Source organism: Xenopus tropicalis, chromosome 2 (assembly GCF_000004195.4).
Source record: "Xenopus tropicalis strain Nigerian chromosome 2, UCB_Xtro_10.0, whole genome shotgun sequence".
Taxonomy (NCBI): domain Eukaryota; kingdom Metazoa; phylum Chordata; class Amphibia; order Anura; family Pipidae; genus Xenopus; species Xenopus tropicalis.
Genome location: NC_030678.2, coordinates 6,777,969 through 6,805,211, shown reverse-complemented (window position 1 = coordinate 6,805,211; position 27,243 = coordinate 6,777,969). Strand labels below are relative to the sequence as shown.

The following is a 27,243-nucleotide window of genomic DNA, read 5'->3' as shown; positions in this document are numbered from 1 at the left end:
ATATGAGAAACCATTCAAATCACGGGCGTTCACTCCGGCCAGCCAATAGGAAGACGCTTTGAGTTTCGGGGGCGGGGTCGTGCTTAAGGCAGCGGTGCTGAGGTGTTTGCGGGCGTAATATGGCCGCTGCGGCGATGTCGGTGTGTCGGGGTGAGCGGTGGCGGCGGGGTCTGTTAGCGCTGCAGCTGCTGCTGTGTTACGGTGAGTGATATGGGGGGCTGAGGGGGGCTTCGCTGTGGGTGATGCACAGGGGAAAGATGGCTCCCTCTTGCCTGTTGGTGCCAGGCATTGCTTAGCTGGGATTTCCAGTGTATTGGCCTTCCAGCTCCGGGCCGGCCTTACTGTAGGAAAAGGAGAGCCTTTGCCATGAAACCTGGGCATCTGAGGGGCAATTGGCTGTTATATTGTATATCCAACCATTTTCTCATATCCAGTATATACACACAAGGGAATGTCCAGATTGCTGCCCTCCAGCCTGTGCCATGGCTACAACTGGCCCCCAGCAGTCATTGGGGTGATTCCCACCCTGGGCCCCCCAGCAGTCATTGGGGTGATTCCCACCCTGGGCCCCCCAGCAGTCATTGGGGTGATTCCCACCCTGGGCCCCCCAGCAGTCATTGGGCTGATTCCCACCCTGGGCCCCCCAGCAGTCATTGGGGTGATTCCCACCCTGGGCCCCCCAGCAGTCATTGGGGTGATTCCCACCCTGGGCCCCCCAGCAGTCATTGGGGTGATTCCCACCCTGGGCCCCCAGCAGTCATTGGGGTGATTCCCACCCTGGGCCCCCCAGCAGTCATTGGGGTGATTCCCACCCTGGGCCCCCAGCAGTCATTGGGGTGATTCCCACCCTGGGCCCCCCAGCAGTCATTGGGGTGATTCCCACCCTGGGCCCCCAGCAGTCATTGGGGTGATTCCCACCCTGGGCCCCCCAGCAGTCAGTATTCTACTCTCTCTGTGGTAATTCTCACCCTGGGCCCCCAGCAGTCAGGGTTCTATTCCCTCTGTTTATTCCTATCCTGGCCCCCCAGCAGTCAGGGTTCTACTCCCTCTGTTTATTCCTATCCTGGCCCCCCAGCAGTCAGGGTTCTACCTCCTCTGGTTATTCCTATCCTGGCCCCTAGCAATCAGGGTTCTACTCCCTCTGGTTATTCCTATCCTGGCCCCCCAGCAGTCAGGGTTCTACCTCCTCTGGTTATTCCTATCCTGGCCCCCCAGCAGTCAGGGTTCTACTCCCTCTGGTTATTCCTATCCTGGCCCCCCAGCAGTCAGGGTTCTACTCCCTCTGGTTATTCCCATCCTGGCCCCTAGCAATCAGGGTTCTACTCCCTCTGTAATAATTCCTATGCTGGAGTGGGTTTGGGAATTCTGGATTAACAAAAGATGGAGGGTTGCAGGTTGGCCACAACATCGGGCCAATGTATAATGCCATAATCCTCTCTAACTCTGGGCTCTGCCCAGCTCCTGTTTACTAATAACACCCGATACTCCCAGACACATTGAAGGGTTTCTGGTGGTGTCCCTGCCTTTGTAGGATGTTGGTTAAGTGACTGCTGGAGGGCAGCAGGTTGGTTACTGCCACTGGTTCCATTCTCTGTTATAGATAGGAAGTCATTGGATCTCTCTGGGACTGTTTGGGGGAAGTACAACGGCAGGGATTATTAATGCTGCCCGAGGGCCTGGATATGTAATACTGATAAACACGGTGATTGTTGGGATTTGTTTGCGCAGTGACTCAGGGACACACCTGGAGCAGTTTCACTATAGGGAGTATGAATAGCTCCTTAATGATATTGTTACATTGCTAGTCTCGGTGGCTCAGTTTAGGGACACGTGTGGGTGACCAATCCCTGCCCTAATGTTTGTGTGGGTGTATGATGGATAGGCTTGTTGGCTCAGAATATTGCAGGATATTATTGCTGGCTCATTCCCGTGGCTGCTCATCACTGCGGGTGCACTAAGTGCTTATGTGGGTGCTAAGTGCTTTAATTCTGTTATGTGCACACAGAGTATATCCATAAATATGTCCTCATTTGGAGAAGAGAAAAGCTGTGCCTGAAGCTGACCTTGCACTTGTTTTTGAAAATGGCAAAGACTTTCTCTCTCTCCTTGGCTGGCCACTCACACATTGGGCCAAGTGGGGTTATATCAGGGATCCCCAAACTTTTAGACCTGTGAGCCACATTCAAATGGAAAAAGTGTTGGGGAGCTATATAAGAGCTATAATTGGCTATTTGGTAGCCCCTATTGGGGACTGGCAGCCTACAGAAGGCCCTGTTTGGCTTTACACTGGCTTTAATGCAATCAACACTTGCCCCCAAGCCAGAAATTCAAAAATGAGCACAGGCTTTGAGGCCACTGGGAGCAACATCCAAGGGGTTGGAGAGCAACATGTTGCCCCTGAGCCACTGGTTGGGGATCACTGGGTTATATGATTGTTGGCCTGTGAGCTTACAAAGAGCTGTTGGTAGGTTTGGCCGCTAGTGGGGCCAAGGCCTTTATTGGCACATATACAGCAGCTTAAGATCAGCAAGCGCCACTACTCTACTCACAGGCATAAATATGGCTACCCCATAGCAATGTGTAACTAATTTCTTTCTACCGAAAAGCTTCTGGCAACTTGTCACTTTTTTTTCCCATAAAAAAGCCAACTGCCACATTTTGTGGTTTGTTTTCTCCTCAACCAAGCGTGGACTTTGCTTGCTTTGTACATTACTCAGTGGTATATCAGTTGCCCAATGCTCTCACACTGTTGGTTTTTCCTGCTTTTATCTTTCCCTTAAGACTGAAATAGGAAATGGTGCGACGTGATAGTACAAACAAACAACGTGGCTTATTGATCGTCTCAGCCCCTTTTTGACGTCCAACGTTTTTCAGGGACCCCTTTAATTCAATACAAGGTTATGGAATGACAAAAACGGGCATAACTGTAAGATTATCCAGCACAGCAAACAAGCTTTCACTGCGACTCTTAATCAGAGTGACCTTCAGGCTCGGCTCCAAGTAGTGCCAAGGAGGCTTCGGCCCAAGCTCTAGGCCCTTCATGGGGGGGGGGGGGGGGGGTGCAGCCACAAAGTTTGCTGTAAGCTGGCCATACATGCTTTTCCTGATGTGCCAGCCTTGAGTAGGCGATATCAGGCTACAACAATGGGCATAGGAGCTAGTGGACTGAGGGCCACATCAATAAACCACTGTGGTCCTTGATCCAATGGGAAAATCAAACCTGCCAATCAATACCTAGCCTATTTCAGGGCCCCATTCATGACCAGTTAAGATGCTGAATCAGTCTAAAGTACTGGAATTGGCAACTTTAATCTGACTGTGTATGGCCGCCTTTACTAACAACATGGCAGCTCCCACCCACAATTGTAAATACAAATGTAAATATAGCGGCAATCTTATTTTTGTAAATCAACATAGAGCGGGACTGTTACCATTGTGGCTTTTTCCTGCTTTATGCTGTGTGTTTGTATTGTGCAAAACGCGTCCCGGGGGTTCCTATTCTTCCATGAGGCAACATCAAAGGGAGCGAGGTTCGAGGAAGACTTATTTGTATTTGTGCTCGCACTTTGCTTACTTCCTGTCGGGTGTTTCCTGTAGGTCAGTGTGGTCGCTTCCTCGTGGACACTGAGCGCTGCCATTGTGCTGATGGATGGAGCAGACTGCTATCGTGTTTATTTAGTCAGCATTTGGTTCAGGATTTGCCCATATCCTTCCAGATATTTTGCAGGAGTGGCCAACTGAGCCAAGCCCAAACGCTTCTCGTAACTTTAAGCCACTGGACAAGTCAAGGCGACATAAAAGTCTGTTGTGGAGTAAAAGGTGTAACTGGGGCATACACACTTTTGTAAATAAGCAAACGCCTATCTAAGCTTTTATAGGTCCAATTCCAATAAAGCACTCTCTGCAAAGAAAATGTGCTCAGAGGCACAACGTTTTTTTATTCTTGCGGGACATAATTTAATTCCCCTAATGTGCCAGCTGGCTAATTGGAGAGCTAGTAGGACTACAGCAGCCTCAAACTAAGGGTGAAGACACATGGAGCTACTTAGTAGCAGCTACTTGTCACATTTCTCAGTATTGTCTATGGCAGGGTATTTTCTCTGTGTCTCTGTGTGTCTTCACCCTAAAGGGGCCCAAAGAGGGGAAAAAATAAGTGGCTCAAAGAGATTGTGGCGTAGTGGTACAACCGCAAGGCTGCTGTTTTGGGGCTGTTGTAGTTCAGCTAGTTCTCTAATTAGTCATATGCTAGAGAAACCTTAACATTAGCCACCCTGATATAGTAAAGGAACATTTCAGGGATCCATTGCTGGATGCCCGCACAGTACAGGAAAGTCAGAGAAATGAATGTACTGTGTATGTGTCACCCTGGGGTGATGCAGGGGGTCTCTGGGAGAACCAAGGAAGATGGCAGCGTGGCACTTAATGATGGCAGCGTAAAAGCGAAAGCCCCACGTACCTGGGCAATTGTGCCTGTATGTTATGGTGGGTAGTCACTCCAGGGCCCTGTACATAGGGTGTCTCAGTGGTTATAATAGATTTGTTTGAAGGGTTTGAAATAACAAATACTCTAAAGGGAACATAAACCCAAAAAGATGTTGCCCAATGATAAAATTGAATTCTAAACAACTTTTACATTTATCATTACACGGTTTCTGCTCTTTTGGCAACTTCTCCAAACCAGTGGGTCATCTGCCAAGTTGGGCGACATGGGGCTAATTGATTGTTTGACCTTAGGGCCAATCAATTGAATTATTATGATGGGTATAGGAGCCAGTGGCTCGAGGACCCAATGTGGTCCACAAACTGACAGGAAAATCAAACCTGCCTGATCGACACCTGCCCTGGGCAGATATTAATTGGGGGGGGGAGGGGGCATACATAGGCAGATAAGCTGCTGAATTGGTCTGAAGAACTCAAATTGTCAGCTTAAAGGTCCCCATACATGGGCCGATTGTAGCTGCCGATATCGGTCCCTTCGGCAGCTTATCGGCCCGTGTAGGGGCAGAAACGACGGCCATACCCGACCGATATCTGGCCTGAAATTGGCCAGATATCGATTGGGCAGGTTAAAAGATTCAGTCGGATCAGGGACCATCGCATCGGCTTGTTTATGCGCTTCCCGAACCGACTGCCCCATTGCCGGCAATATAGTTTGATCGTTTGGCCCCAGTGCCTAACGATCGAATTAGCCTACACGTTCCCCGATATCGGCCACCCGTAGGTGGGGATAGCGGGTGAAGATCCGCTCGCTTCACGTGTATGGGGACCTTTAATCTTCCTGTCTGCCCATATATAAATATATATATATATCTGCTAATAAATATTATGTCTGCTTGTCCCTATCTCCTTGGCTGCCCCGGTTGTTCTGGCTCCTGTAACAATGTAGCAGAAGGCAGCTGGCTAACACACCCCGAGGAACACTGCCTTCCGCTGCGTTGTTTCAAAAGTCAGAACCAGAGAACAGAAAGGAGCAGAGACAGGTGCTGGTTTCAATTACACTTACAATTATCTGTAAAATTAATGATATTGGGAAGTTGCTTAGGATTTTGCCTTATTTTATCTGATTCTGAATTTGTTAATATCCGCCTAACGCAGGAATGTGCTTATTGCGGTGCATGGGTGCTGTGTGTATCCCGTATGCTGCATCTTTCTATTGCGCAATGGAGCCTTCATCAGGGGGATGCGGAGCCCTGACACTGTGCAGATCCCGGGGGGGGGGGGGGGGGGGGGGTTGATTTATCAGAGGTGGGAGACCGCACTGTATCTGGGCTTAGCGCTGTTGTGCAATGTCTGTGTATATATTGCTAAACGGCATAAGTACATTTTTTCTGCCGCTTATATTAACTCCGCACGGTATCTGGTCATTAGATGGATTGCTGCTTTGTGTAATTAAATATAATTATATTCAGCCAATAGGCAGCTAACAAGCAGCGCGTGAGTGGTACTAAAGCTCCTTCCAGCAACTTGGGGAATTTCAGTCACCACAAGTTGTTCTTGGCCTAGAATCTCATCAAAGTATTTGGTGTTTTCCAGTGATTGACACCAGAAACAACGTGGCCAGTTTGGCCCTCACTTTAAACCCTGTGATAGCCCCAAAAAGTGGCCTTTAGAGGATCACAGAACCTTCAATACGACGTTCAAAGGAAGCACAGTTCTGGGCCTGCAGTTGGGCCGGTAGGTTCCTGTACATGGCTAGCAGTTTAATCAGATCCAGCCATACATCACGGGGCAGTTGAAGAAGATCCTTACTCCATAGCTCTGCCATAGCCCTTCTATTCGCTCTCATCATGGTTCGCTTTCTGCTATTCCTGGACTTTGGCCAATCGGGAAGCAGCTGGATTTGGGTGACTTCCTCCATTGAAAAAGATTGCTTTCTATGCACAAGTGTTAAAGGGGAAGTTGACCTTTTTATATGCTTTCTCCTAGCATTCTTTCAGTTCAGTGAGCATCTGTTCTATAATTTTTTGACGTATGTAGTAGCCGCTTGGATAAAAACGGTGCTGTGACTCTTAAGAAAACTATTTTATTATTTTGTCTTCCCCAGTGCATTTCTCGACATCTGCTGATGTGTCTCCCGCAGAGGACCTGTTTATCGAAAATGGAACCCAGGCACTGCTTCCCTGCAACTTCAAGTCATTGGAGACCACCGGCACTGAGCAGTCTGTCACGTGGACATTCAGACCGGACTCTGGGAGCAATTTTGTGACGGTATGATGAGCTGGCATGTTTATATTACTGTAACGGGCCAGTAATTAACCCTTGGCAAGAATCACCAAAATCACTGGCTATTGAATGAGCTTACATCAATCTAATTTACCTGGGGGGTGCCAATATATTAACCACCATCCAATTACTTTAACACGCTGTGGGTGTAGATAGTTCTGAGAGTTTGCAGATTTTTTTTTTTTTTTTTACAATTATGTTGCAGCTCTCCAATTTACCCTAGAAACAAGGCCATAGACTCCATTATAAGCAAATAATTCTAATTTTTAAAAACTATTTCCCTTTTCTCTGTAATAATAAAACAGTACCTGTACTTGATCCCAACTAAGATATAATTACCCCTTATTGGGGCAGAACAGCCCTATTGGGTTTATTTAATGGTTAAATGATTCCCTTTTCTATGTAATAATAAAACAGTACCTGTACTTGATCCCAACTAAGATATAATTACCCCTTATTGGGGCAGAACAGCCCTATTGGGTTTATTTAATGGTTAAATTATTCCCTTTTCTCTGTAATAATAAAACAGTACCTGTACTTGATCCCAACTAAGATATAATTACCCCTTATTGGGGCAGAACAGCCCTATTGGGTTTATTTAATGGTTAAATGATTCCCTTTTCTCTGTAATAATAAAACAGTACCTGTACTTGATCCCAACTAAGATATAATTAATCCTTATTGGAGGCAAAGCAAGCCTATTGGATTTATTCAATATTTAAACGATGTTTAGCAGACTTAAGTTATGGAGATTCAAATTACGGAAAGATCCCTTATAAGCATTCCGCATAAAGGGTCCTATACCTGTATATGATTAGGAGAGGCCTAAATAGTAAAGGAAGGAAACAATAGTAAAATAGATTTTTGGCTGCTGGGGTCAGTAACCCCAATTGAAAGCTGGAAAGAGGCTGGAGGGGAAGGCACATAAACTAATACAATAATATAAATATATATATATATAATTATCATTGCCTACATCCTGTGCAGAGCCTAAAGTTGCGCCCCCCTAGCCAAGCCCGAACCCCAACTCCCTGCCTGCTCATCTCCTTGGCTGGACTCTGAACCATCCCTCACCCCCTGTGGTTGTACCAAATCCCCCAGATTTTTTGATAGCCTGGAACTAAGGCAGTCAGACAGAGGAGGTTCTAACCAAATTCCTTTTTTTTTTTTTTTTTTTTAGATTTTTGTCTACTCCAATGGCAACTCTTACCCGGGCAATGCTGGGCAGTTTAAGGACAGAATAAGCTGGGCTGGCGAACTCACCAGGAAGGATGCCTCTATCAAGGTGGACAACATGCAGTTCAGAGACAACGGCACCTACACATGCATAGTGGTGAATCTGCCAGATCTTGGGAGCCTGTACAAGCAAATCCAGCTAAGAGTGGTGGAGAAAGGTGAACAAAGTTTGTGTCATTTCCTTTATATTATATATTATAATTCTACCTGTTATGCTGCCCATACATGGGATGACTTTTGGGATATCCAGGCTATATTTACAATGGGCTCCATGTGTTTATAGTGCATTTGTACTTATCCTACCCCTCGTAACTTGGTCTGTGCATATCCCAGGTCATGAATGACTCCTTACTGTCAGCAGTTCCATTTCCTCCCTAATAAGGAAACTGTTAAGTGCATGACCAGTATATCTTCCCCGGATCAAACAGGTTCTCCAGTAATATCTGGAACCTCTGGATAGCCCCTAACAGTGCCTGACACTGTGCTTCTGCGGCTGAGGATCAGCACAAGCTTTGGCCTGTTGTCCCCTAATTCAGCTAAAAGACGCAGCTTTGGTTAAACATTATCCTTTTACATTGAATGGCTCATTAAAGGAAAACTAAACCCCCAAACAATGTAGGTCTTTATAAAAATATATTGCATAAACCAGCTCATATGTAAAACCCTGCTTCATCTATATAAACCATTTTATATAAATATACTTTTTTAGCAGTATGTGCCATTGGGTAATCCTAAATAGGAAACTGCCATTTTAAGTACTAAGGGCCGCCCCCTGGGATCATAGGATTCACAGTGCACACAAACAAGCCAAGGCACACATACATGCTAGGCCCCATCAGCCAGTGAATGGGCAGAGTTCTGCCTTTTGCTCCCACACTACTTCCTGTTACAGTTAGAGCTGCATCACTTCCTGTCAGCTGATCTCTGAGGGGGCACACAGCCCAACACTAAATGGCGGCTCAAGGGAAAGGATGTAAAAGGGCAATATTTACTGATATATATATTCCAGTTTGGGGAGATTCTTTAATAGGTCACTTAACATAATATAAACAAGTCTGTTGGGTACGTATTCATTCTGGGGGTTAGTTTCCCTTTAATAAGGATCAAAAGGGGATATTAGCCCGAAAAATATAAACTGTTTGTGTCTTTCAGAAATTAAAGATGTTACAAGTTTTTAGAAATAAACATATTAGCACTTTATTATTATTCAATCAATTATTATTGATTACTCTGAGGATTTGGGTCATAACATTACAAGGTTAATTTTCCGCCTCATTGATTTATTGATTTGCTTTTTTTAAATTCTTTTTTGAGGGGGGGGGGCTCAATTTTAACATTGTGCCTATATAAATTACTGTTACAAATATCGCTGGAGAATCGCCGTTTGATGCACGGCTGATTTGGAATTTCTCAAAACCTCTTGGAATGTTACTAGAATCCCTATCCTGGGAAATCCATTTACTAAGTCAATATGGAAATGATCATTTTCTCTCAACTGTTTGGAATCCAGTCAGATTCCATCTCCTCCTACTCAAACCCCTTTTAACACGTTTAATATGTTTTACACTAAATATCGTAAAACATATTGTGACACTTATAGTTTGGGGGTTAAACATACCACCTGTTTGGGGGTTACATTGCGTAACACTGACGTTATACCATAAGTTTTAAAGCCCTAGGCAGTTTCAGGGCCTCAAAAATCAAGTGTCCATTTAAAATAGAGACCTTGCACTCAAAGGGACACTGTCATGATATTTATGGGGCACTTTTTATCTCTAAATGACACTGTTACACAGCAAATAATTCCCTCTGCCATTTAACCTTTTATTCCTGAACCAACAAATGTATTTGTAGCTGTAATATTGGTGTGTAGGCGCCATCTCAGTGCCTTGTGCCTGAGTCTGAGCTTTCAGCCAGCGCTACTCATTAGAACTGCTTTCAGCTAACCTATTGTTTCTCCTACTCCCATGTAACTGGAGGAGTCCCAAGCCGGACTTGGATTTCTTACTATTGAGTGCTATTCTTATACCTACTGGGAGCTGCTATCTTGCTCCCTTCCCATTGTTCTGCTGATTGGCTGCTGGGGGTGAGGGGGGGGGATATCACTCCAACTTGCAGCGCAGCAGTAAAGTGTGCCTGAGTCTGAGCTTTCAGCCAGTGCTACACATTAGAACTGCTTTCAGCTAACCTATTGTTTGTCCTACTCCCATGTAACTGGAGGAGTCCCAAGCCGGACTTGGATTTCTTACTATTGAGTGCTATTCTGATACCTACTGGGAGCTGCTATCTTGCTCCCTTCCCATTGTTCTGCTGATCGGCTGCTGGGGGTGAGGGGGGGGGCGGATATCACTCCAACTTGCAGCGCAGCAGTAAAGTGTGACTGAAGTTTATCTGAGCACAAGTCACATGGCTGTGGCACCCTGGGAAATGAAGAATATGGCTAGCCCCATGGGAAAAACAGATAACAATGCAGGATTCTGCTGGAGAAGCTCTATTAACTGATGGGTTTTGAAAAAAAAAAAACACGTTTTCCAATGACAGTGTCCCTTTAAGGAAGTCACATGACCACCAGTATCAAACCTAACCACCCTGCGTCTGTAAGTTTCCTGTTCAGGGCATTTATTCTGCAAAATTCCAGAAATATACCCATTGCAGTGCTACTGGAATATTGAGGCACATTGTCTCAGAAACACAGCAAACTGAATTGTTTAGATACACGCGAGTTTATTTTATCCTCCATGCGTAAATCCTTTTTTTTCTTTACAGCAGGAGTCCTGGTTTGTTTAATACTGATGTCCGGGCAGGCTAGGGATATACAGTGTGTGATTTACACCCGTTACACAGCAGGCAAAGCAGTAGTTCTGCGTCACGTTATGGATATTTCTACAGCAGCAGAGGAGTTTATTTTTTGTTAGGGGAAGCTTCTAACAGAATGCTAGTTATGATATACAGTATAGCAGTTGGTCTGTTTATGCAATATCATTAGATAGTCATTCCAGCAATTATTTGTAGCCTGTACAGAGAGATACCATAAACTGTGCCCCCACAGATATTCCCTTACACTAAGCCCAATTCAGCAGGAACAGCCCCCTAAGTTTGCCCATAGCCTGTACAGAGAGATACCATAAAACTATGGCAGCATAGGGATTCCCCTGTACTAAGCACAATTCAGCAGGAACAGCCCCCTAAGTTTGCCCATAGCCTGTACAGAGAGATACCATAAAACTATGGCACATAGGGATTCCCCTGTACTAAGCACAATTCAGCAGGAACAGCCCCCTAAGTTTGCTCATAGCCTGTACAGAGAGATACCATAAAACTATGGCAGCATAGGGATTCCCCTGTACTAAGCACAATTCAGCAGGAACAGCCCCCTAAGTTTGCTCATAGCCTGTACAGAGAGATACCATAAAACTATGGCAGCATAGGGATTCCCCTGTACTAAGCACAATTCAGCAGGAACAGCCCCCTAAGTTTGCTCATAGCCTGTACAGAGAGATACCATAAAACTATGGCACATAGGGATTCCCCTGTACTAAGCACAATTCAGCAGGAACAGCCCCCTAAGTTTGACCATAGCCTGTACAGAGAGATACCATAAAACTATGGCAGCATAGGGATTCCCCTGTACTAAGCACAATTCAGCAGGAACAGCCCCCTAAGTTTGCCCATAGCCTGTACAGAGAGACACCATAAAACTATGGCAGCATAGGGATTCCCCTGTACTAAGCACAATTCAGCAGGAACAGCCCCCTAAGTTTGCTCATAGCCTGTACAGAGAGATACCATAAAACTATGGCAGCATAGGGATTCCCCTGTACTAAGCACAATTCAGCAGGAACAGCCCCCTAAGTTTGCTCATAGCCTGTACAGAGAGATACCATAAAACTATGGCACATAGGGATTCCCCTGTACTAAGCACAATTCAACAGGAACAGCCCCCTAAGTTTGCTCATAGCCTGTACAGAGAGATACCATAAAACTATGGCACATAGGGATTCCCCTGTACTAAGCACAATTCAGCAGGAACAGCCCCCCTAAGTTTGCTCATAGCCTGTACAGAGAGATACCATAAAACTATGGCAGCATAGGGATTCCCCTGTACTAAGCACAATTCAGCAGGAACAGCCCCCTAAGTTTGTCCATAGCCTGTACAGAGAGATACCATAAAACTATGGCACATAGGGATTCCCCTGTACTAAGCACAATTCAGCAGGAACAGCCCCCTAAGTTTGTCCATAGCCTGTACAGAGAGATACCATAAAACTATGGCACATAGGGATTCCCCTGTACTAAGCACAATTCAGCAGGAACAGCCCCCTAAGTTTGCTCATAGCCTGTACAGAGAGATACCATAAAACTATGGAGGAAATTCAAAAGAGACTTGAACATGTAAAGGTAAACAAAGGTCCAGGGCCGGATGGGATTCATCCCAGGGTATTAAATGAGCTGAGCGCTGTGATTGCCAAACCTCTTCACTTAATTTTTCAGGATTCATTGAGGTCTGGCATGGTGCCAAGAGACTGGCGGATTGCTAATGTGGTGCCGTTATTTAAAAAGGGATCCCGTTCTCAGCCTGAAAACTATAGGCCTGTTAGTCTGACATCAGTAGTAGGAAAACTTTTGGAAGGGGTAATAAGGGATAGGGTACTTGAATACATTGCAGTTCACAATACTATTAGTTTGTGCCAGCATGGTTTTATGCGTAACAGATCTTGCCAGACTAATTTAGTTGCCTTTTATGAGGAGGTGAGTAGGAACCTTGATGCTGGAATGGCAGTTGATGTCATCTACTTGGACTTTGCTAAAGCGTTTGATACAGTACCTCACAGAAGGTTAATGATCAAATTAAGGAATATTGGCCTAGAACATAATATTTGTAATTGGATAGAGAACTGGCTGAAGGATAGAGTACAAAGAGTGGTTGTAAATGGAACATTTTCTAATTGGGCCAGTGTGGTTAGTGGAGTACCGCAGGGGTCAGTCCTTGGGCCTTTGCTGTTTAACTTGTTTATTAATGACCTGGAGGTGGGCATAGACAGTATTGTTTCTATTTTTGCTGATGACACTAAATTGTGCAAAACTATAAGTTCCATGCAGGATGCTGCCGCTTTGCAGAGCGATTTGACAAAATTAGATAACTGGGCAGCAAACTGGAAAATGAGGTTCAATGTTGATAAGTGCAAAGTTATGCACTTTGGTAGAAATAATATAAACGCAAACTATCTACTGAATGGGAGTGTGTTGGGGGTTTCCTTAATGGAGAAGGATCTAGGGGTTTTTGTTGATAACAAGTTGTCTAATTCCAGGCAGTGTCATTCTGTGGCTACTAAAGCAAATAAAGTGCTGTCTTGTATAAAAAAGGGCATTGACTCAAGGGATGAGAACATAATTTTGCCCCTTTATAGGTCCCTGGTAAGGCCTCACCTTGAGTATGCAGTGCAGTTTTGGGCTCCAGTCCTTAAGAAGGATATTAATGAGCTGGAGAGAGTGCAGAGACTGCAACTAAACTGGTTAAGGGGATGGAAGATTTAAACTATGAGGTTAGACTGTCGAGGTTGGGGTTGTTTTCTCTGGAAAAGAGGCGCTTGCGAGGGGACATGATTACTCTGTACAAGTACATTAGAGGGGATTATAGGCAGTTGGGGGATGTTCTTTTTTCCCATAAAAACAATCAACGCACCAGAGGTCACCCCTTTAGATTAGAGGAACGGAGCTTCCATTTGAAGCAGCGTAGGTGGTTTTTCACGGTGAGGGCAGTGAGGTTATGGAATGCCCTTCCTAGTGATGTGGTAATGGCAGATTCTGTTAATGCCTTTAAGAGGGGCCTGGATGAGTTCTTGATCAATCAGAATATCCAAGGCTATTGTGATACTAATATCTACAGTTAGTACTAGTGGTTGTATTTATAGTTTATGTATGTGAGTATAGATTGGTAGGTGTGGGTTAGGTGTGCTGGGTTTACTTGGATGGGTTGAACTTGATGGACACAGGTCTTTTTTCAACCCTATGTAACTATGTAACTATGTAACTATGGTGGCATCAGGATTCCCCTGTACTGAGTACAATTCAGCAGGAACAGCCCCTTAAGTTTAACAAATAAAGCTTGATAGAATACAGAGAGATCCCATAAAACTATGGCACATAGGGATTCCCCTGTACTAAGCACAATTCAGCAGGAACAGCCCCTTAAGTTTAACAAATAAAGCTTGATAGAATAACATAACCGTAAAGAAAAGATAAAGTAAGGAAAGTAAGAAGGAAGGAGAGTTGTACGACTGTTATTTAAACTTAACTTGTAACTTAGCCTGTTTTTAGTTTGTTACAACCCTTGGCGGGCGGGTTCTTGCCTTGAAGTATAATTCATTTCCATTTTAATTAATTACTACCCTAAAATTATTTTTTCTTTTTTTTTTTTTTTTTTTTTCAGAAAACCTGCCCTTATCGAATGGCCCATTATTGATTGGGATCATATGTGCAGTAATAAGTGCCCTCCTTATCATTGCCAGTATTATCTTTGCGGTTTGCATCTATAAGAAGAAAAAGTCAAGAAAAGACTACACCGGGTAAGTTTTGAGTTTCCCCTTTATATGGGCCTGTTACATTTCTCCCTCCCTACCCATAGGAACAGGGGTCTTATTTCCCCTGCACATTAGGGATGAGGGAAGGAAGCTGGAGACGCGTCTGCTTCCTGTTTAATTGTACTGCACACTTCACATCAGTTCTAATCAGTTACAGAGAGCGTGCTGCTAGTGCCGGAGGTGACAATGGGCTGAGTTATAACTCTTTATTACAGCTTTCCCACATTAACAAAAATGAAAGCAGAAGTTGCTCTTTAATCAGCATTTGCCACGTTTCTAAGGGGAAGTGAAGTTTTTTTCACACTCGGCAACAAATGCCGTAACCCTTAGCAACCGGCTATGGTTTCCTGATTCAAAAACCATAAAAATGAAGATGACTATGAAGATTTTCATTCATCCAGGTCATGGTATATCTAGTATAAATAAATCTAAAGCAACTGGACTTGTTAGGTAATCATTGAAGACGTTTCACTACTCATCCGAGCAGGTAATGAGTAATTACCAGGTTATTTGGTAATCCTTTCAAAGTAACTCCACAGCATTCCAACCTCTGAGTTTCAGAGTGGAAGAGTTCCCCATACACGGGCCGATTATAGCTGCCGATGTCGGTCCCTTGGATTGATTCGGCAGCTTATCGCCCCGTGTAGGGGCAGAACCAAGGGGCCTGGCCAACCGATATCTGGCCTGAAATTGGCCAGATATCGATCAGCCAGGTTAGAAAATCCAGTCGGATCGGGGACCGCATCGGCTCGTTGATGCGGTCCCCGAACCGACTGCCGCGTGCAGAATTCGATCGTTTGGCCCCGTAGGTGGGGATATCAGGTGAAGATCCGCTTGCTTGGTGACCTCGCCAAGCGAGCGGATCTGCCCGTGTATGGCCAGCTTTACAATGTGCCATTGCGATTGGATTAGTGGAAGAGTATATATGCTGAGGACTTCCCATACCAGTCAGTTGAACTGAAGAAGCTGCTTGGATGAGTAGTGAAACGTCTTCAATGATTACTTACCAAGTCCAGTTGCTTTAGATTTATTTATACTAGATATAAAAATGAAGACCAATTACAAAGTACATTTCACCTTTAAAGGGGAACTCAACCCCTCCCAAAAATGTAGCAAAACAGTGTAGCAAAATGCAGTATTCCTCCAGGTCTGTTAGTTATGTGGTAACATTCCTACTTCTTGTTCATCCAGTTCTTGCTCAGCAGCTCTCATAAATTGCCATTAATCATTTTCTCCGCAGTAAGGCATTTTGGCATAACAAGGATAAGTCCGTAAGTCTTTGTGTAAGTGGTTTTGTTTTGGCTGCTTTGTGCCCTCGACCGAAGAGGCCTTTCTTGTTTGTCATGTGTAAGAATGGGCGGAAGGGGGAGGCACTAGTTCCGCCAAACAGACCCTTCACTTCCTCCTAATAATCTCCTTTCTGGGTTTAAAGGGGTTGTTCACTTTTATTTAACTTTTAGTATGATGTCAAGAGTAATGTTCTGAGACAATTTGCAATTGGTATTTTATTATTTGTAGGGATGTACCGAATCCTGGATATGGGCCGAATCCAGCCTTTTTTTGATGGATTCAGTTTCGGCCGAATTCACGGTCCTGGCCGAACCGAATCCAAAACCTAATTAGCATATGCTTATTAACATTTGGAAAGGGTTAAATTTCAGGCGGCAACTTTTAACCCTTCCCAATCCTAATTAGCTTGTGGTAATCATCATCATCCATAGAAATAGCTTGAAAAGACTCGAAGCAAACCACACAATGCAGAAATATGCTAGAAAACGCCTTAGCGCGGATTTTTCAAGCGTTGGCCGAAATACGCCAGTATTTGCACAGCAAGCTATTCCTATGTATACACAAAGGCAGCTGCCAGACCTAGCGGAAATACGCGGCGTTTTTTGCTATTTTGCACTATTAGCTCCATGGAAACGGAATTTGCTATGTCACCAGTACTAGGCTGAAAAACGCCATAGTCAGGGGCTGTGTGGCTTGTGCTGCGTTTTTAGGCCGAGAAAAAACGCAGCGGAAAAACGCCACATGTGGCATCAGCCTAAATGTCAGGGGAAAAAATTGGCCGAACCCAAAAAACCTGGGTTCTGTGCATCCCTACTGAATAGTAAAGAAAGTTACATTAAAACTGGAGCCGCACAGAGCAAGTGTTTCAGCTGCCGGGGTCAGTGACCCCCATACTGCAGAGTTGGGAAAAGGAAAATAATTCAAAAATTAATAACCAATAAATAATGAAGACCAGTTAAAAGCTTGCTCAGAATTGGCCTTTCTGCAACATACTAAAAGGTGAACCCCCTTCTAACTTCATATATAAACCCTAATAATCCTGGTTTAATGACAATAAAATACTAATTTTCCCCGTGTGTTTGTGTTGCCCGCGTACGAGGAGGTTCCACCCTGACACTTATTGTTACCGATATAGATTGATGGCCTATATATGGCCGACATTAATCACAGGGAAGGTGTGTGAGTGTGAAAATGGCGCTTGATCGGGTGACTTTGGGCCGCAGCCCGTAACCCTGGGAAATAACCTGCATGTCATTGGTTCATCTTCCCCCCCCCCCCCCCCTTCACAATTTGGTTTCTGAATAATTTCACTTTTCATTTGATTTTAACCTTTTGCATGATTTTCCTGAGTTTGTCCCCACTCTGTTTCCATCCACGGACTCTTCCTTTGGGAACCCACTTCTTTCACTCTCCTTCCAGACCCGGTGTGAGCTACTCGGCGGATAATCACCATAGAGGGGATTTTGTGAGTGGTAAATGAGGCAGCCCTGCTCCATATGCGTTATGGTAACTCGGCAGTTTTCCTGTAGTGTCTGTGTGCTGCTTCTATTGGTTCCCTGCTCAAGCTATTAAATCTCTAGCTTAGCACCGGCAAGCGTTTGTGGTGTGCTTGGAAAGCTTTGATTGGTGTCTCAACTGTATCTTGTGTGCGCCGCTAGTGGCAGGCAAGTTAACTGAGCAGCAACGTGGCAGTTTTCAGATATAAGAAATACAATACTACCCTTTATTACCACTTCATTATACAAAATATATCTCAATCAATTGGTAACTGGAGCCAACATGGCGGCTCAGCCAACCCACAGTGATTTCACTGGCAGAAAGCGAGTCTGAAGAACTTTTAGATAGGCTTTCTAGTATTTAGCAGTAATGTTATGTAAAGGGACACTGCCATGATATTTATGGGGCACTTTTTATCTCTAAATGACACTGTTACACAGCAAATAATTCCCTCTGCCATTTAACCTTTTATTCTTGTACCAACAAATGTATTTGTAGCTGTAATATTGGTGTGTAGGCGCCATCTCAGTGCCTTGTGCCTGAGTCTGAGCTTTCAGCCAGCGCTACACATTAGAACTGCTTTCAGCTAACCTATTGTTTCTCCTACTCCCATGTAACTGGAGGAGTCCCAAGCCGGACTTGGATTTCTTACTATTGAGTGCTATTCTGATACCTACTGGGAGCTGCTATCTTGCTCCCTTCCCATTGTTCTGCTGGGGGTGAGGGGGGGGGGGATATTACTCCAACTTGCAGCGCAGCAGTAAAGTGTGACCATTTACTCACAGAGCTTGGGCCTCACCCTGTAATCGTTAATGTTCAGGCAAAGGTTTTTCTTTTAAATCCGCTTGTTCTAACCCATCAGCATTTGTTGTGGTTTTCTGTGTATTCTAGGACTTTACCCATAACCACTGGGGAAACGAGAGAAGAGCTAAAGTCCTGCAGCAACACTGGGGCACTTGGAGACGTATAAGGTTCCTGATTCCGCCCATCTACATTTTTGAGTTAAAGCCACTCCCCATTTCACCCCATATACAGACCATTTTTTGGGGGGTCCTGGCCCATAGTTTAAGAATCCTGATTGGGATTAATGTGAGTTATAGGGCACATCGATACAAAAAAACTAATTGTTTGCCTAATAAAAGAAATCCGAATTCTAAGCAACTTTCTAATTTGAATTAATTAAAAAAAAACAATTAGTGCTTCCTACGTTACTTGTAGATGTAATTGCTAAGGAAAGCAGCATTTGCTGAACTTCTGCTTGTTAATTTTTAAACAATGTTGCAAAGGTCAGTCTTCCCCAGCGAGTCAGGTCTGAAGGACAGACACACTGCTTTTATTAGTAACTATATACAGGGGTAGAACCCGTTATCCAGAATGCTCAGGACCAAGGGTATTCCGGATAAGGGGTCTTTCCGTAATTTAGATCTTCATACCTTAACTCTACTAATCAATAAAACATTAATTAACCCCAATAGGATTATTTTGCATCCAGTAAGGGGTAATTATATCTTAGTTGGGATCAAGTACAGGTACTGTTTTATTATTACAGAGAAAAGGGAATCATTTAACCATTAAATAAACCCAATAGGACTGTTCTGCCCCCAATAAGGGGTAATTATATCTTAGTTGGGATCAAGTACAGGTACTGTTTTATTATTACAGAGAAAAGGGAATCATTTAACCATTAAATAAACCCAATAGGGCTGTTCTGCCCCAATAAGGGGTAATTATATCTTAGTTGGGATCAAGTACAGGTACTGTTTTATTATTACAGAGAAAAGGGAATCATTTAACCATTAAATAAACCCAATAGGGCTGTTCTGCCCCCAATAAGGGGTAATTATATCTTAGTACCTGTACTTGATCCCAACTGTTTTATTTTTAAAAAGGAATCTATTTTAAAAATCTGAATTATTTGATCAAAATGGAGTCTATGGGAGATAGGCTTCCTGTAATTCGGAGCTTTCTGGATAATGCATCCCATACCTGTATACTAATAACCTAAAAAGAATTACACATTTGTAACGAGTGTATATTGCAATGTTGCTTAGAATTATGTATTTTTTTTTTACTAGGCAAAAAAATATTCTTTTGGGGATGACTGGTCCTTTAAGCAGGCAGCGCAGACTTTGTTTGCCCATTTTCATGATCATTATTTTCAGCCTGTAGACCGGTCAGATTCCTTGGGGGGCTGCTGTACTTTGCAGGCAGTTTTATCTGTGAAACTATCAGTATAGGAGAATGTCAGCCTTGTGGATCAGGAGCCGCTGATATCGGGGTGCTCTCTGGGTTCCTGTGCCAAAGGGCTTGTCCCTCTCTAGCTGGGCTATAGGAGGAGTGCTTGGGGCTAGTAGCCAGAGCAAGTAGAGGAAGGTGCCCGTTCCTAGAGCTGAGCTGCCCCAGTGTTACTGTGGGACTATAGTTCCCCCCCAGAATAGCCCCGCTTTGTGTCTGCAGCCGGAGCTTGAGGCTCAGATCACATGTGTTTCATACTGCGCTGTTGCAAATACGGCCTGTGCCAATTAGCTTTATTGTGTAGTATTTGTGTTTATCCTCCTTGTGATCTGCCTACATCCGTTATTTGTTCATTGTTCATTTGTGTTTTGTTTTGTTCCCCCCTCACCCTTTCTGGCTTTGCTTTTCTTTTTTTCTCTTATTTTTTTCTGCTCATTTGCCACTCCATCCTCCCATCTCGTCTTCCACTTTACTTCCCCTTGAAACTTCACAATGTGCGATTCCTGATCACTGTCTGCGGCAGCTGCAGCACAACTGACAGCTTGATGGCTCAGACTCCTGTTAAACAGCCGCCACGCAAGTCTCCCTCTGACACGCAGGCTTTGGTAACCCAAGTACCCTCTGGATCTATTCAGGTAAATGCAAACCATGGGTCGCTCTAACCTCTGTGCTACATGGGGGGGAAGCATTAGTATACTTTAAACTCTAGGCAACTTTGCCTGTGGGTAGCAACCCATGGCAACCAATCATATGGTTGAACTCACTGTTCTGCCTGCAGCTGGCTGAAAAAAACAATCACTGATTGGCTGCTATGGGGTTACTGACCATGGGCAAATGTGCTCTGTGTTGATAAATGAGCCCTAATGCAGGGGCGGGCCAAGCCGACCGGGCGCCCTAGGCAACCCGGTCGGCCAACTACGCCCACCTCCCGGGGCGGTTATATCGGTCATTGCCTGTAACAAGATATAGGCTTCTAAATGTCTTTGCCATGAGTAACTTCGGTGTACAGAAATAACTTTACTTATTTTGAATTCATCAGAATGTGTACTTTCCAAAAATATATGGTTTTCTGGGGGTCTCTATATAGTTTTATAGTCTTATCTCCCATGTATCATTAGGTACCAAGGTAAAACACCCTAAATTTGAGCGCCAGGGGTCCACTGAATAGTTTGATGCCCAATATGTATAGGTTTACCTAAGTATGTGGCATGTAGGGGCCCCAATGGGAACATACCCCCATATAATCTGTCATTTCAGCTCCTGCAAAATCAACACATTTACATCATTTATGTGGGATAAAGCTACAAAAAAAGTACACTCACCCCAAAAAGCCATATATTTTTGGAAAGTACACATTCCCCCGAATCTAAAATGGGTACCCATGTCTTTCTACTCCAAAGTACCAAGCCGCAAAGGTTTCCTTTTGCAGAGTTTTATGACATTTCAGAAAATCACATAAAAATGTTGCAATTTGCCGCATTTATCTCACAATTTCTTGTGTACAAAGACAAATCACCCCAAATAGGAATACCTAAGGCCTACTGAACAGTTTGATGCCCAATATGCATAGATATAGCAAAGTCTGCGATATGTACTGACACCAAAATGAAAATAGCGCATAAGGATTTCTCGCCTGCCAACTCAGCTTTTGCACACAGAGCCCCCTGTCGGCGTATTATGTGCCGTAACCCCCCCAGAAAACCATATATTTTTGGAAAGTACACATTCTGATTAATTCAAAATAGGTAAAATTATTTCTGTACACCAAAGTTACTCATGGCAAAGCTACGCTAAAAACAGATTAGGAACACTAATACAGGGATAAAAATGCAATAAAACCACAAATTGTGCAAATCAGTGAAACAACAAAATAAGTCACACAACAGCGTAATTAGTGGTCAGAATATTTGATCCAATAGTCAGGCTGTCACAATAAACAGTTTTTAGGGAAAAGAAACTAAAAACAAAGTGGTAAAATGGAGAAGAAAAAAAAAAGTAGTAGCAAACACCCCAGCTGTACCAGTGCAGGAACGGCTGCCCCCGGGGCTACACAGCGGGGTATTTATATAAACTATAGTAGGGTTTCTGTAGCAAACACCCCAGCTGTACCAGTGCAGGAATGGCTGCCCCCGGGGCTACACAGTGGGGTATTTATATAAACTATAGTAGGGTTTCTGTAGCAAACACCCCAGCTGTACCAGTGCAGGAATGGCTGCCCCCGGGGCTACACAGCGGGGTATTTATATAAACTATAGTAGGGTTTCTGTAGCAAACACCCCAGCTGTACCGGTGCAGGAATGGCTGCCCCCGGGGCTACACAGCGGGGTATTTATATAAACTATAGTAGGGTTTCTGTAGCAAACACCCCAGCTGTACCAGTGCAGGAATGGCTGCCCCCGGGGCTACACAGCGGGGTATTTATATAAACTATAGTAGGGTTTCTGTAGCAAACACCCCAGCTGTACCAGTGCAGGAATGGCTGCCCCCGGGGGGTATTTATATAAATCTATAGCACAGCAAATACAGTCTCCCCCCAGGGCTTCCCCATGTATGAGCCCAGCCTGCCTTCCACTATAGTGGGCTGCACGCTTTATGCCTGGACAGGTCCCTCGCCTTCCATTTGTTTTCTGCGTAATCATACACATACCACTCGTCCCGTTGATCTGTTACCCTATATCAGAAAACTGTATGCAACAGAAGCACCAAGAAGACCTTAAACAAATTATATAGTTGTATGTATGTATGTATGTATATATATATATATATATATATATATATATATATATATATATATATATATATATATATAATATAATGTGTGTGTTGTGTGATGCCTGTACACACAGGTTTGTGATTGCGCAGACTTTGGAGTATTGACTGCATATTCCTGGTACCGACCTTTGATTTAACGTAGTGGAACCAGTAAGGTCATCAAAATCACCAATCCATTCAGTGTATGTGATGTAGAAATTGTGTGTAACTGAACTGGTAAGGGACCTGTTATGCAGAATGCTTGGGACCCAATATGGCTGTTTTGCCCCCAATAAGGGGTAATTATATCTTAGTTGGGATCAAGTACAGGTACTGTTTTATTATTACAGAGAAAAGGGAATCATTTAACCATGAAATAAACCCAATAGGGCTGTTCTGCCCCAATAAGGGGTAATTATATCTTAGTTGGGATCAAGTACAGGTACTGTTTTATTACAGAGAAAAGGGAAATGTTTCTGGATAGCTGGTTTCCGGATAACAGGTCCCATACCCGTACTAAGCCATAATTTAGGGATCAGTATAATGGTATCACTGGCCCTTTAAGGTTGAGCTCTTCACATTTGCTCTTCAGGCAGAAAGTCATGGCCCTGCCGGCGGGTCTGTTATGCGCTGCCTGTGGCCCTCCTGTTGCCCTGCCCAATGCTTTGCAAGTCACCTCTCCCCATTTGTCTTTGGTCAGGGGCCAGTAATCTACGCCCAGCTGGATCACTCCGGAAAGACGAGCAACCAGATCTACAAGTCCGAAAGGGTCGTGTACGCCGACATCCGTAAAATATGCTGACTTTCCCGTCTTTCCAACCTTCATTGTGGAACTGGAACTACTTGCCTGGAAGCCACGCGTGGCCTTGTAAGCCGGGGACCAACGCATGTGACTGCGGGGACCACCCAGGAGTGTATTTCAGGGGAGACCTGCACTTAATAATAAGAGCTGAACCCAATGATTCCGGTGCCCTCACCACTTCTCTCCGCCAGCGGGCACAGCGCGCCAACCTCACGTGTATCTCATTCCCTCCTCTCCATTGGGGAACAGTGACGGCACGGCGACCGCTCCTGATCGATTTCTCTATGTGCTGCGGCCGAAGAAACCAGCTCTGCGTTTCATTCTGCCTTTGCACTTTATATAGTGATAACCGTATGGTTCTTCTCAATTTAACCTGCGCCCACCATCGATCTCAGGTATGAGCAAGTGTTGGCACGTAATTGGCATCGCCGAGGGCAGTCCCCTCTAGTAACACTCCTGATGTATTCTCTGTATTGGGGAAAGGGCTCTTCTTTCCGGGGGCTTTTCCCAGAGAAGGCCTTCCATTAGTAGTTCCATGCATCCCGGAGCTGTGTATATTATCCATATTCTTTCCAGCCAGACAACCACTTTACCCCTGTGCCACTGGTCATTACCTCTCGTACCCCTGCAGTGCCATATGCAATATATTGTACACAGAAGGCTTTCAAAAGTGGGGAAAAGTCCCCCCCCCGGGAAACGGCGACTTTCTCCCTAACAGAGTGGTATAACCGTATATTATCGCTTCATTTACCCATAACCACCGTGTAAATATTCTATTTAAGCCGGCAGAGACGAACGCTGCATGCCCGAGTGCGCTTTTTGTTTTTTTTTGCCATATTTTTTTATGCTAATATTTAAGGAAAACTGGAAAATCAGAATCTAAAATAGAAAGTATATTTGTAAGAGGTTATATATAAAGTACAAGAGGTGCCGGTGCCACGGGGGCCACTAGCCTGGGCATTCGGGCACCGCCTGCAGAGGCTCAGAGCTCCCTGGGTGCTGCAGGATTTTCTCATCTCGGCTTGGAAATTTACTTGGGAAACAATCCCAAGGAGCCACTCGCATCCGTACGGTAGGGCTGGGTCGGGTATCTCAGAATATTTCTGTGTTTAATGTAAGATCGGGGAAACTGGAAAATACCGATACCAACGTCGGACCGACCCATTCTTACTAGGGGGGCAGGACTGGAAAACAACCCCAGGGAATACACACTGATACTGGCCGACCAATGGTACCCTGTGTCCCCATAGAACATTCCAGCGTGTAAATGGATAGACCACTGCCTAATCTTGCTGATATTTAGAAGTATTGGGTGCTGCTAATAACATGCTTATTGCCCCCCCCCAATCCTGCCCCCTGGTAACACTACCACTAGGAGTTATTGCTATAGCCCTTGGCTGCTGCAGGCTCAGTGCAGTGGTGGCGCCATACTCACCCTGCTCCGGTAGCCACGCCCCTTCCATGCTGCCTCTCAGGGCGGGGTCTCTGGCAACTTGGGGGGCAAATCTCCAATCCATAGGGGGCATAAGGCACTTCCTGCTGGCAACCAAGGATCTCCCTGAGATAAATATGTTTAAAGGGGTGGTTCACCTTTGTTAGCATTTAGTATGCTGTAGAATGGCCAATTGTAAGCAAGTTTTTCATTGGTCCTTATTATTTATAGTTTTTAAATTATTTGACAACTTATTATTTTCCAACTTTCAAAAAGGGGGTCACTGACCCCGGCAGCCAAAAAACCCCAAAAACAATTGCTCTGTTTGGCTGCAACTTTATTGTTACTGTTACTTTTTATTACTATAAATGTATCAGTCACTCATTCAAAGCACTCTGTGGTTGCTAAGGGAATTTGTACTGTAGCAACCAGATAGTTGGTGAAATTCTAAACATTTTAAAAAATGAAGATGAATATCACTTTCTGCATCATACTAAAGTCAGCTCGAAGGAGAACAACCCCTTTAAGGTCTGATCCATCCAACATTCATGAGAATACAGAGGAGACTGCCCGGCGTCTATGTTTAGGGAAGGCTTTGTGAATAAAGCCCCAGCCAGCGCCTGTACCCTCGCTCGCCCCACTGCCCTCAGCACATACTGTCACACTGGGACTCAATAGAAGGCTATGGGTGAAGACACACGGAGCTACTTAGCAGCAGCTACCAAATCCCCTGCCACAGACAATACTGAGAATTGCCTCTGCTAAACACACGTAGGGGCAATTATCAGTGAATAATCAGCATTGTCTATTTTAGTAGCTGCTACTAGTAGCTCTGTGTGTCTTCATCCATAAAGGGGTGGGCGAGATGCACCTTGCCAATGGCAGAGCCTGTAGAAGTAGGCGGCAGTCTCTCAAACTGACAGAAGGGGAACCTGACCTCACCAATGACTATTACTGGAGCGAGCTGCATTTAAGAGGGGGCTAATGGGGGGTTGTATAGAACCTGTTGCTAGGTTACAGCACAGCATTATACTGGGAACTGGGTTCTCCACTAGGAATAACACTGCCCATTGGACTGGCACAAAGCTGTAATATCACATGGTCACACTACGGCCAATGGAATGTGTGCTATTGACGTATCCATTCCTTCCTGATAGGGTTCTGGCTGGAATCAAACCTAGAACCTCAGCACAGCCGGTATCAGCTAATACTGCCTTTTGGGTTTAACCCATTAAACACTACACCATTGGCCTTGTTACCCGGCTTTACTCTCCCAGTTTCCCACGCCGCCGGTTATTCCCCATAGCGGCACCCACTTCTCTCATCTCTTGTAACCATTAAAGGGCTTTTCATTGTTACTCACTCGTTACTACGTCGACTCCTTATTTTGCTGCTTGTGCGACCCTTGAAATCGGGATCATTTCGCCTTATTTCATTCCTGTATCGTAATCATGTAAATAGTTTGAAATAAAACAAAAACAAACGCCCACAAATGTTTCAAGTGCCCCGTTTTTATTTGTCAAGGAGATGAGGACACGGCCGCATTTCATTGGTCCTGGCCCCGTCCAGGCCTCGGCCCATATTGGCTGCACATAAGGGGGGGGGTCATCTCTAACTGAAGCACCATGGGAGGGGGGTAACTCTGGCTCAAACCAGAAAATGTATAAAAAGTGACCAGTTGGCCAAAATGAACAGCAGGGGGAGCTATGGTTTGTCTCTGGGGGAGGATGCTCTTGCATGTATAAATGCTCCCATAAGGTAGGTGTATAAGGTCTTTTGTGTGTCAGTGGCACTGTACATGCTCAGTGGGCTCTGGGCTGCTGCTGGAAAGCTAAGCTTAGGGGGTGTGGGAAATCATCACAACATTACCAGAAAGTGATGCTCCATAGAAGCAGATGTTACAGGCAGTGGTAAAATCCACATAAGGGTCGGGGTGCCCAGCACCTGAGAAGGGGGCAAAGCTTCTACTGTGTAAATGACATGTAGATCCGGAATGCTGGGAGTTCCAGCCTGAATTCTATTAAAGGGAAACTAAACCCCCAAACAATGTCGGTCTCTATAAAAATATATTGCATAAACAGCTCATATGTAAAATCCTGCTTCATCTAAATAAACCATTTTCATATAAATATACTTATTTAGTAGTATGTGCCATTGGGTAATCCTAAATAGGAAACTGCCATTTTATGTACTAAGGGCCGCCCCCTGGGATCATAGGAGTCACAGTGCACACAAACAAGCCAAGGCACACACACATGCTAGGCCCCATCAGCCAATGAATGGGCAGAGTTCTGCCTTTTGCTCCCACACTACTTCCTGTTAGAGCTGCATCACTTCCTGTCAGCTGATCTCTGAGGGAGCACACAGCCCATCACTAAATGGCGGCTCAAGGGAAAGGATGTAAAAGGGCAATATTTACTGATATATATATTCCAGTTTGGGGAGATTCTTTAATAGGCTACTTACAGTAATATAAACTGTCTGTTGGTTACGTATTCATTCTGGGGGGATAGTTTCCCTTTAAACCATGAAACTATTGGGTTAGAGAGTCTGGAGGAATGGGGGTTTTGTCATCAGCAAGGAAAGGCTTTGCTTACAGAAGGGGCAGGGGGAAGCAGCAGAAATGCCAGGAAGCAACACCCCCATAATGGCTGAACTATCCATTGGTCGGTGTGAGGTGCAGCTTCCCCCCCCCC

At 44.6% G+C, this 27,243-nt stretch overlaps 1 protein-coding gene across 6 annotated transcripts; it reads left to right on the top strand.

Annotated features, from left to right (window-relative positions):
• Positions 1–53: 53 nt before the first annotated feature.
• Positions 54–26,040, top strand: mpzl1 (myelin protein zero-like 1). 6 transcript variants are annotated; one of them, XR_004221189.1, is made up of 7 exons: positions 56–201; positions 6,545–6,708; positions 7,904–8,126; positions 14,390–14,525; positions 15,781–15,811; positions 17,250–17,336; positions 20,086–20,173. XR_004221189.1 is itself a non-coding variant. In XM_012958136.3 (6 exons), exons 1-5 carry the CDS (start codon positions 120–122, stop codon positions 17,308–17,310), a joined length of 666 nt encoding a protein of 221 aa, XP_012813590.1. In that variant the 5' UTR covers positions 56–119; the 3' UTR covers positions 17,311–17,336; positions 20,086–20,173. The 6 variants fall into 6 exon arrangements, 5 of the variants coding, with proteins under 5 accessions (XP_017946865.1, XP_012813590.1, XP_004912329.1 ...); XM_012958136.3 differs by lacking the exon at positions 15,781–15,811; XM_004912268.4 differs by lacking the exons at positions 15,781–15,811; positions 17,250–17,336 and adding an exon at positions 23,014–26,040 and having other exon boundaries at positions 61–201; positions 20,086–20,197.
• The last annotated feature ends 1,203 nt before the right edge of the window (positions 26,041–27,243 follow it).

Excerpts from the sequence above, each read along its gene's own strand:
- mpzl1 (XM_004912268.4), top strand. The coding sequence starts at position 120 with ATGGCCGCTGCGGCGATGTCGGTGTGTCGGGGTGAGCGGTGGCGGCGG. Across the intron at positions 6,709-7,903 it reads CTGGGAGCAATTTTGTGACG|ATTTTTGTCTACTCCAATGG; the intron begins GTATGATGAGCT and ends TTTTTTTTTTAG. Across the intron at positions 8,127-14,389 it reads GGTGGAGAAAGGTGAACAAA|AAAACCTGCCCTTATCGAAT; the intron begins GTTTGTGTCATT and ends TTTTTTTTTCAG.